Below are 12,124 nucleotides of genomic sequence, written 5' to 3'. Positions count from 1 at the left end.
GAGGGTGGGGGAGTAGGTTAAATAGGTGATGGAGATTAAGGAGTGCATTTGTCATGATAAACACTAGGTGATGTGTGGAATTGTGGAATTACTATATTGTATACCAGGATCTAATATAATACTCTATGTTAACTAAAGTAGAATTGAAATAAAATTTTAAAAATATTTATAGAGCACCTACTATATACCAGGTAGTGTTTTAGGTACTAGAGATACAGCATATATCTCTATATAAAATAAATAAATAAAACAATAAAACAAAGTCTCTGCTCCCACCAAACTTCCAGACTAGTGGAACGAAAGAAACAGTGACCAAATAAAAATACATTTTGTCTGTGCTATCTGACAAAATAATGCACAAAGAAAAATAATGCATGGTAAGGGAAAGGGGAATTACTGTTTATGTTGGTATGTTCAAGGAATGCTTCTTTGACATGAATACTTCTGAATAAGATCTGAATGCTGTGATTGACCCAGACATGAAAATATCTTATTTCATTTACCTAAAATTGTCTATATTTCAACTTGCTCTTAAATGATAATCTAATTGGCTATAGAATCCTTTGGCTTCTGTTATTGTTTTCACAAAGTCTTCTATCAGTGAAATTGTTGTTTCTTTGTAAGTAATATGCCTTTTCTATTTTGCTGTTTTTACGATCTTCTTTTTGGTATTCTTCAAATCCACTATGTGTTGGCTTGGGTCTTTTTTATTATATTGAGATTGCAACTCATTATGGTTCTCAAAGCTAGGGATGTATATATTTCAACAATTGTAAGAAACTGTCATCTATTAGTACTTTAAATATCATTTCTCCACATTTTCTCTATTATCTAACCTTATAATTTTATTAGATTATGCTGAATCTTTTCCTTTTATCCTCCTGTTACTATACTTCTCTTTCATGATTTTTTCATCATTTATTTGTCTGAAATGTGCACTGAACAATTTTTCTTCATATCCATTCTCCAGTTTACTAATCTCTCTTCATTGTTGTCTAATCATTTATATAATGTATCCATTGAGCTTTTATTTTCAATGACTATATTTCTTTTACAGATTACATATTTTATTTTTTAGTATTTATTTATCAGTGAGTGAGTGAGAGAGAGCACGTGCAAGTCAGCAAGGGTCAGAGAAAGGGGGAGAGAGAGAATGCCAAGCAGGCTCTGTGCCACCAGCACAGATCCCAATGTAGAGCTCAAAATCACTAACTGTGAGATCATGACCTGAGCCAAAACCAAGAGTCAGATGTTTAACCAACTGAGCCACCCAGGTATCCCTACAGATTATTTTATTTACTTAAAAAAATTTTTTAAACATTTATTTATTTTTGAGACAGAGAGAGAGCATGAACGGGGGAGGGTCAGAGAGAGAGGGAGACACAGAATCTGAAACAGGCTCCAGGCTCTGAGCTGTCAGCACAGAGCTAGATGCAGGGCTCGAACTCACGGACCGCGAGATCATGACCTGAGCTGAAGTCGGCTGCTTAACAGACTGAGCCACCCAGGTGCCCCACGATTATTTTAAATAAACCTTTTTTTAAATTTGTTTTTTCTTGCTCCTACCCCATAATGTCTGGATTTTATGTTCTTAATCCCTCTTTTGATGCCTTTATCATTTAAATTTTCAAAAATTTTTTTAAGTTTTTTTTTTTTTTTTTTTGAGAGAGAATGAGAGTGAGTGAGAGAACATGAGGCAGGGGAGGGGCAGAGAAAGAGAGGGAGAGAAAATCCCAAGCAGGCTCTGCACTGTCAGCACAGAGCCTGATGCGGGGCTCAGTCTCACAAACGTTGAGATTTTGACCTGAGCCTAAATCAAGAATCAGAGGCTTAACAGACTGAGCCACCCAGGTGCCCCCTTTATTATTTTAATTTAGTTCCTTTACAGTATCTATTTGATTGTTATATGAAGTTCTTTGAGGAGGTTTAATTCAGTTATATGTTTTATCAGCTGACTCTCACTCATGACCACTTCCTTATGTGTTCTGTGAGCTTATTTTCAGCAAGCATTTATTTGTGGTCATCCTTCCAGGGTGTTTTTGTTTGCTTTTGCAAGTCAATATAGAGGTATCCCCACATTGAGGCAAATTCCTATGTTAATTTCTCAGTTTGTAAACTCAAAACCAGGAAGATACTGTGTATTTAATCATCAATGCCATATAAGATTAGGCTTAAGGTTGCTAAATTTCAGTAGAAATGCTTCCCCTAAGCCTCTCTAATTCAGAAACCATGCTTGGATAGACAAGTTTCCTTTTTTGAATTTTCATGTTGTGGACTGGTTTTGTCTACTTCATTTTATTTATCACCCTTTTGCTTAGTTGGAGCCATTCAGGGTCCTGGTTTTATGTGGGAGTCTAGTTCCAGCTTTTACTTGACACAGTACTAGTTTATACCTGTTGTCTTGGTGTAATTTTTGATAAAAACTTTTCTGGCTCTCAAAAGTATCTCAGTTTAGACAATATTTATATAATCTTCTAATCCTTAGTCAAGAATGTACTCGGTATGCTGGAGGAGGAGAAAAGCCAGACTGGCTAATTTGTAGAGGAAAGAATGGTTAGAGAAGAGCTCAGAGAAGAAGGGAAGATGAAGTGCTTTCTAGGTAAGGGAAGGATGTTGAAATTTATTTCAGATGTGATTAAAAGGCATTAAGGGATTTTAAGCCATAGGTTTTTAGGCAGCTCTGGCTGCTTCTTAATTTTACATAGTTATCTAAAAGTATCCCCCATGCCTTGTGTAGTTTAGTGGCCAAATATTTGGCGAGGTTTGCACTCAGATTTGGGGACTCACCATCTCAGTGGTTCTCTTGCTTCCAGGGCTTTCTCCTGAATTTTTAGCTTTTTGGCCAGTCTAGGACTCTATCCCCTGAGATATTAAGCCAACGCATTTCGCAATTTCTGTCAATCTTACAAACATTACTTAGAACAGTTTTGTCATCTGTCATTTAGTGGAAGACTTCCCTATGGTTTCAGCCTGCATTTTGTTTTAACAGAGTCCCAGAATCTTACTCATGTGTGTACAGTGTAATGGTCATTGCTTTTCAATAGGTTCAGCCTCCTTCCCTGCCTCCTTCTCCCCCTATCTCTCTAATATATATGTTCAAATTTTATAATAGTTACAAGAAAGTATAACAAACAATTTGGTCTGCTATTAACAAAAGCTGAAACATTTATTGTTATTTTAAATTGTGTTTAGATTAAGAACAACTTTGAAACTTTTTTCATGTTTATTAGCAATTTTATCCATTTTATTATTTTTCGGTAATGTAATTTACCAATTTGTCTATTTGTCTATTTGTTTTGATCTTATTTATAGGTAAGAGTTGCTTATTTATTGAAGATAATAATATATGAACTCATCAGATGTTTTGTGAGACTCAAATGTGTTTTAAAATTTAAGGTTTTGCTTTTATGGTGGTTTTATATTGGCCTTTAATGTTCATATGGGATCATTTAATAGACAAGGCAAAGAGTTCGTTCTTATTAGAGATGCCAGTGCATAAAGAAAGAAACTCTTGCGTTTCCATAAGGCAAAGTCTTGTGGTCAGCTTGTATGATGTGCAGGGCAGTGTTGACAGTCACCTTTCTAAGCAAAATATTGTCAGATGTATTATTTTCATACTTATGGATCACCATACATTATTTTTCAATCATGATCATTTGCCATACTTACCAGTAAGTACTGTAAATAGACTGCTGCTTCTGTGCATTGGAAGAAATCTTGCAAAGTGATTAATACTCGCTAAGGGCACTGTGGGTTGTCACCAGAACTATGTTCAAACATTGTCCTCTCTCTTTTTGTCCCTAGGAGTACACCATTGATGTATTTTTTCGACAGACATGGCATGATGAAAGACTTAAATTTGATGGACCCATGAAGATCCTTCCACTGAACAATCTCCTGGCTAGTAAGATCTGGACACCTGACACCTTCTTTCACAATGGCAAGAAATCAGTAGCCCATAACATGACCACACCTAACAAGCTGCTCAGACTGGTGGACAATGGAACGCTCCTCTACACAATGAGGTTAGAGAGTGGTGCCCCCCCATCTAAAGTATACTGGGGGTAGGACTGGGCTTGAAAGTAGCACAGTTTTAAGCTATCCATCAAAGTCTATCAAGTTTACATATTATAAATGCACATATAGGTATATACTTAACATATTTGCAGGTATACACATTCACAGACATATATATTATAGATACACATATAAATGCAGTTGGACATATGAACATTCTCATATACAGATATATGTTCATGATATATAAATGTATGCATATTCAGAGACACGTGGATTAACACATAAGCATATACATTCAAGGACACTTAAATACACAAACTCATAGCCATATATACAGGCAGAACACTGTGACAGTCATAAGGGACTGTTTAATTGCAGCAACAAACTTCCCCTATGATGCAGAATTGTGACAATCAAATGAGATAATGATGGATATTTTCTGAACCATACAATGTTATAGATAATATATACATAAAATTATAGCAACACATATTTTATCCCACATTGCCTGGGAATGCTGAGGAGTTTGATGTAAATGAGGTTTTCAAACAAGAATGTTTCTTTTAAATATCATTTATATACTTATACATATATATGTATGTATACTTATATATGTATATATACTTATATGTATATGTATGTATAAGCTTATACTTATATATATGTATATGTATATCCTTATATGTAATATATACTTATTACATATATATATACTTATATACTTATATATACTTGTATGTATGAGCTCATACATATACATATAAGTATATATACATGTATATTTATAAGTATATATACACATATATATGTATAAGTATATATATACACATATATACGTATATATATAAGTATGTATAAGTCCATATAATGTACATATACACATATATATGTATAATTTTGCGTTCAAAAAGAATGACTTTAAAAACATTTTCAGTTCCATAATCTTTGACCCAACACTAAAAAACTTTCTTGATTCTTGTTTTATGTTTTTGCTACCTCCTGTGCTATCAGTTGTTCTGTAGCTCCCTCCCACATTAATGAGTTTCAGTTTTAAGTAACTGAATTAACATTATTGAATGGAAAAATGTGATCCTTCAGTGCAGATTCTGTGGCTGTTTTTAAATTTGAGTATTTGTTATTTTGTACAATAAAACTGAAATAATACAGGCCTGGTAAACATGTAATGAATACACAAAGTATCCTTGCCCATATGCTAGTCCTTAGTTACTTCAAATTTGCTATTTATTGTTTCTCCTGAAAAAATTTGATAGCTAAGAATATAGGCAAAGAAGAATGGATAGCAAATGGATAATTAAGAGAAAAGTTGAATTAAAGAGGAGGAGCTGAGACACTAGAGGAGAGATGAGAATAGAAGCGAGAATGATGGAGAAAAGAAAGAAGGAAAGTGGATATAAAAGGGAAAAAGAAGGTGGAGAGAGGAAAGGAAGTATAATCCAGAAGAAAGGTCAATAAAATTAGCATATATATTTTATTGATCTCTTCCCATAGCTTATATATTTACATATATGTTGTATATATGTTTATATGTGTATGTTTCTCCTAGTTATTAGTATTAACATTCATTTTTGTACTATTAGAATGTAGTGAAGAAAATTGTTGGTATAAAGTGAAAGGAAGAGAGGAAGGACATTGTATACAGAGAAAACCAAGTAAGTAGTTATAGGAAATGAAATGGTTTCTTTCAACAAAAGCAAGATAATGAGGTGGTCAGTTTTTAATTTTATATATGGCACTCTAGTTACTGTGTAAAGGATGTATTTGAAGAGAACAAAACTGGAATTAGGGAAAATGGTTAGTAGATAGCTTAAATAGTCTAGGCAAATGGTAGTGAAATTCCAATTCAGAGCAGCTGATTAAGATGGAGAAGGAGAAATACACTGAGGAAATAGTAAAAATGGCCAATGTTAGAATGACAGGGGGGGCAGGAGTCAAAGTAGTAAATACCCAAATAACATGGGTGAATGATGGTGCTACAAAATAGGGCAGATCATATAAAACAGGAGAAATTTAGATGGGAAAATCTTTAAGGTTAATTTTGGGCGAGGGGTTGCGGCAAGATGGCGGCTTAGGAGGATGCTGGGCTCACCGCACGTCCTGCTGATCACTTAGATTCCATCTACACCTGCCTAAATAACCCAGAAAACCGCCAGAGGATTAGCAGAACAGAGTCGCCGGAGCCAAACGCAGACGAGAGGCCCACGGAAGAGGGTAGGAAGGGCGGCGAGGCGGTGCGCGCTCCACGGACTGGCGGGAGGGAGCCGGGGCGGAGGGGCGGCTCGCCGGCCAAGCAGAGCCCCCGAGTCGGGCTTGCAAAAGCGGAGGGGCCGGGCGGACTGTGTTCCTACAGCAAGCGCGACTTAGCGTCTGGGAGGTCAGAAATTAACAGCTCTGCTCGGAAAGCAGGAAGGCTGGAGGACAAAGGGAGGGAGAGCTGCTGAGCCCCCTGACAACAGAGCTCAGTTTGGTGGGGAACAAAGGCGCTCGCCAGCGCCATCTCCCCCGCCCATCCCCCAGCCGAAATCCCAAAGGGAACCGGTTCCTGCCAGGGAACTTGCTCCCTCCGCGCAAACACCCAACTCTGCGCTTCTGCGGAGCCAAGCCTCCGGCAGCGGATCTGACTCCCTCCCGCTGCCACAGGGCCCCTCCTGAAGTGGATCACCTAAGGAGAAGCGATCTAAGCCTGCCCCTCCTGCCCCCGAGCACCTTGCCTACCCACCCCAGCTAATACGCCAGATCCCCAGCATCACAAGCCTGGCAGGGTGCAAGTAGCCCAGATGGGCCATGCCACCCCACCCCACAGCGAATCCCGCCCCTAGGAGAGGGGAAGAGAAGGCACACACCAGTCTGACTGTGGCCCCAGCGGTGGGCTGGGGGCAGACATCAGGTCTGACTGCGGCCCCGCCCACCAACTCCAGGTATACACCACAGCACAGGGGAAGTGCCCTGCAGGTCCTCACCACGCCAGGGACTATCCAAAATGACCAAGCGGAAGAACTCCCCTCAGAAGAATCTCCAGGAAATAACAACAGCTAATGAGCTGATCAAAAAGGATTTAAATAATATAACAGAAAGTGAATTTAGAATAATAGTCATAAAATTAATCGCTGGGCTTGAAAACAGTATACAGGACAGCAGAGAATCTCTTGCTACAGAGATCAAGGGACTAAGGAACAGTCACGAGGAGCTGAAAAACGCTTTAAAGGAAATGCATAACAAAATGGAAACCACCACAGCTCGGCTTGAAGAGGCAGAGGAGAGAATAGGTGAACTAGAAGATAAAGTTATGGAAAAAGAGGAAGCTGAGAAAAAGAGAGATAAAAAAATCCAGGAGTATGAGGGGAAAATTAGAGAATTAAGTGATACACTAAAAAGAAATAATATACGCATAATTGGTATCCCAGAGGAGGAAGAGAGAGGGAAAGGTGCTGAAGGGGTACTTGAAGAAATCATAGCTGAGAACTTCCCTGAACTGGGGAAGGAAAAAGGCATTGAAATCCAAGAGGCACAGAGAACTCCCTTCAGACGTAACTTGAATCGATCTTCTGCACGACATATCATAGTGAAACTGGCAAAATACAAGGATAAAGAGAAAATTCTGAAAGCAGCAAGGGGTAAACGTGCCCTCACATATAAAGGGAGACCTATAAGACTCGTGACTGATCTCTCTTTTGAAACTTGGCAGGCCAGAAAGAATTGGCACGAGATTTTCAGGGTGCTTGACAGAAAAAATATGCAGCCAAGAATCCTTTATCCAGCAAGTCTGTCATTTAGAATAGAAGGAGAGATAAAGGTCTTCCCAAACAAACAAAAACTGAAGGAATTTGTCACCACTAAACCAGCCTTACAAGAGATCCTAAGGGGGACCCTGTGAGACAAAGTCCCAGAGACATCACTATAAGCATAAAACATACAGACATCACAATGACTCTAAACCCGTATCTTTCTATAATAACACTGAATGTAAATGGATTAAATGCGCCAACCAAAAGACATAGGGTATCAGAATGGATAAAAAAACAAGACCCATCTATTTGCTGTCTGCAAGAGACTCATTTTAGACCTGAGGACACCTTTAGATTGAGAGTGAGGGGATGGAGAACTATTTATCATGCGACTGGAAGCCAAAAGAAAGCTGGAGTAGCCATACTTATATCAGACAAACTAGACTTTAAATTAAAGGCTGGAACAAGAGATGAAGAAGGACATTATATAATAGTTACAGGGTCTATCCATCAGGAAGAGCTAACAATTATCAATGTCTATGCACCGAATACCGGAGCCCCCAAATATATAAAACAATTACTCATAAACATAAGCAACCTTATTGATAAGAATGTGGTAATTGCAGGGGACTTTAATACACCACTTACAGAAATGGATAGATCATCTAGACACACGGTCAATAAAGAAACAAGGGCTCTGAATGAGACATTGGATGAGACGGACTTGACAGATATATTTAGAACTCTGCATCCCAAAGCAACAGAATATACTTTCTTCTTGAGTGCACATGGAACATTCTCCAAGATAGATCATATACTGGGTCACAAAACAGCCCTTCATAAGTTTACAAGAATTGAAATTATACCATGCTTACTTTCAGACCACAATGCCATGAAGCTTGAAATCAACCACAGGAAAAAGTCTGGAAAACCTCCAAAAGCATGGAGGTTAAAGAACACCCTACTAACGAATGAGTGGGTCAACCAGGCAATTAGAGAAGAAATTAAAAAATATATGGAAACAAACGAAAATGAAAATACAACAATCCAAACGCTTTGGGACGCAGCAAAGGCAGTCCTGAGAGGAAAATACATTGCAATCCAGGCCTATCTCAAGAAACAAGAAAAATCCCAAATACAAAATCGAACAGCACACCTAAAGGAACTAGAAGCAGAACAGCAAAGGCAGCCTAAGCCCAGCAGAAGAAGGGAAATAATAAAGATCAGAGCAGAAATAAACAATATAGAATCTAAAAAAACTGTAGAGCAGATCAACGAAACCAAGAGTTGGTTTTTTGAAAAAATAAACAAAATTGACAAACCTCTAGCCAGGCTTCTCAAAAAGAAAAGGGAGATGACCCAAATAGATAAAATCATGAATGAAAATGGAATGATTACAACCAATCCCTCAGAGATACAAACAATTATCAGGGAATACTATGAAAACTTATATGCCAACAAATTGGACAACCTGGAAGAAATGGACGAATTCCTGAACACCCACACGCTTCCAAAACTCAATCAGGAGGAAATAGAAAGCTTGAACAGACCCATAACCAGCGAAGAAATTGAATCGGTTATCAAAAATCTCCCAACAAATAAGAGTCCAGGACCAGATGGCTTCCCAGGGGAGTTCTACCAGACATTTAAAGCAGAGATAATACCTATCCTTCTCAAGCTATTCCAAGAAATAGAAAGGGAAGGAAAACTTCCAGACTCATTCTATGAAGCCAGTATTACTTTGATTCCTAAACCAGACAGAGACCCAGTAAAAAAAGAGAACTACAGGCCAATATCCCTGATGAATATGGATGCAAAAATTCTCAATAAGATACTAGCAAATCGAATTCAACGGCATATAAAAAGAATTATTCACCATGATCAAGTGGGATTCATTCCTGGGATGCAGGGCTGGTTCAACATTCGCAAATCAATCAACGTGATACATCACATTAACAAAAAAAGAGAGAAGAACCATATGATCCTGTCAATCGATGCAGAAAAGGCCTTAGAGAAAATCCAGCACCCTTTCTTAATAAAAACCCTTGAGAAAGTCGGGATAGAAGGAACATACTTAAAGATCATAAAAGCCATTTATGAAAAGCCCACAGCTAACATCATCCTCAACGGGGAAAAACTGAAAGCTTTTTCCCTGAGATCAGGAACACGACAAGGATGCCCACTCTCACCGCTGCTGTTTAACATAGTGCTGGAAGTTCTAGCATCAGCAATCAGACAACAAAAGGAAATCAAAGGCATCAAAATTGGCAAAGATGAAGTCAAGCTTTCGCTTTTTGCAGATGACATGATATTATACATGGAAAATCCGATAGACTCCACCAAAAGTCTGCTAGAACTGATACAGGAATTCAGCAAAGTTGCAGGATACAAAATCAATGTACAGAAATCAGTTGCATTCTTATACACTAACAATGAAGCAACACAAAGACAAATAAAGAAACTGATCCCATTCACAATTGCACCAAGAAGCATAAAATACCTAGGAATAAATCTAACCAAAGATGTAAAGGATCTGTATGCTGAAAACTATAGAAAGCTTCTGAAGGAAATTGAAGAAGATTTAAAGAAATGGAAAGACATTCCCTGCTCATGGATTGGAAAAATAAATATTGTCAAAATGTCAATACTACCCAAAGCTATCTACACATTCAATGCAATCCCAATCAAAATTGCACCAGCATTCTTCTCGAAACTAGAACAAGCAATCCTAAAATTCATATGGAACCACAAAAGGCCCCGAATAGCCAAAGGAATTTTGAAGAAGAAGACCAAAGCAGGAGGCATCACCAATCCCAGACTTTAGCCTCTACTACAAAGCTGTCATCATCAAGACAGCATGGTATTGGCACCAAAACAGACACATAGACCAATGGAATAGAATAGAAACCCCAGAACTAGACCCACAAACGTATGGCCAACTCATCTTTGACAAAGCAGGAAAGAACATCCAATGGAAAAAAGACAGCCTCTTTAACAAATGGTGCTGGGAGAACTGGACAGCAACATGCAGAAGGTTGAAACTAGACCACTTTCTCACACCATTCATAAAAATAAACTCAAAATGGATAAAGGACCTAAATGTGAGACAGGAAACCATCAAAACCTTAGAGGAGAAAGCAGGAAAAGACCTCTCTGACCTCAGCCATAGCAATCTCTTACTCGACACATCCCCAAAGGCAAGGGAATTAAAAGCAAAAGTGAATTACTGGGACCTTATGAAGATAAAAAGCTTCTGCACAGCAAAGGAAACAACCAACAAAACTAAAAGGCAACCAACGGAATGGGAAAAGATATTCGCAAATGACATATCGGACAAAGGGCTAGTATCCAAAATCTATAAAGAGCTCACCAAACTCCACACCCGAAAAACAAATAACCCAGTGAAGAAATGGGCAGAAAACATGAATAGACACTTCTCTAAAGAAGACATCCGGATGGCCAACAGGCACATGAAAAGATGTTCAGCGTCGCTCCTTATCAGGGAAATACAAATCCAAACCACACTCAGGTATCACCTCACGCCAGTCAGAGTGGCCAAAATGAACAAATCAGGAGACTATAGATGCTGGAGAGGATGTGGAGAAACGGGAACCCTCTTGCACTGTTGGTGGGAATGCAAATTGGTGCAGCCGCTCTGGAAAGCAGTGTGGAGGTTCCTCAGAAAATTAAAAATAGACCTACCCTATGACCCAGCAATAGCACTGCTAGGAATTTATCCAAGGGATACAGGAGCACTGATGCATAGGGCCACTTGTACCCCAATGTTGATAGCAGCACTCTCAACAATAGCCAAATTATGGAAAGAGCCTAAATGTCCATCAACTGATGAATGGATAAAGAAATTGTGGTTTATATACACAATGGAATATTACGTGGCAATGAGAAAAAATGAAATATGGCCTTTTGTAGCAACGTGGATGGAACTGGAGAGTGTGATGCTAAGTGAAATAAGCCATACAGAGAAAGACAGATACCATATGGTCTCACTCTTATGTGGATCCTGAGAAACTTAACAGGAACCCATGGGGGAGGGGAAGGAAAAAAAAAAAAGAGGTTAGAATGGGAGAGAGCCAAAGCATAAGAGACTGTTAAAAACTGAGAACAAACTGAGGGTTGATAGGGGGTGGGAGGGAGGAGAGGGTGGGTGATGGGTATTGAGGAGGGCACCTTTTGGGATGAGCACTGGGTGTTGTATGGAAACCAATTTGTCAATAAATTTCAGAAAAAAAAATTTGGGCAAGATAAGATTTAAAAGATTGTAGATTATCCAGGTACAAGGGTATAATAGTAGTTAGATATACAAATCTTAAGATTAAAAGACAGATACAAGCTAGAGATGT

General features: G+C 38.4%; 1 protein-coding gene across 1 annotated transcript in view; it reads left to right on the top strand.

Moving 5' to 3' along the window:
• The window catches only part of GABRA3 (gamma-aminobutyric acid type A receptor subunit alpha3), a 380,473-nt gene that overhangs the window by 257,054 nt on the left and 111,295 nt on the right, over positions 1-12,124 (top strand). Inside the window, exon 5 of the mRNA XM_043571691.1 lies at positions 3,805-4,025. Within this exon, the coding sequence (XP_043427626.1) occupies positions 3,805-4,025 (221 nt within the window). The remainder of the gene's footprint in view (positions 1-3,804; positions 4,026-12,124) is intronic.

Source organism: Prionailurus bengalensis, chromosome X (genome assembly GCF_016509475.1).
Source record: "Prionailurus bengalensis isolate Pbe53 chromosome X, Fcat_Pben_1.1_paternal_pri, whole genome shotgun sequence".
NCBI classification, from domain to species: Eukaryota; Metazoa; Chordata; class Mammalia; order Carnivora; family Felidae; genus Prionailurus; species Prionailurus bengalensis.
This window is presented reverse-complemented; position numbering and strand designations above follow the sequence as displayed.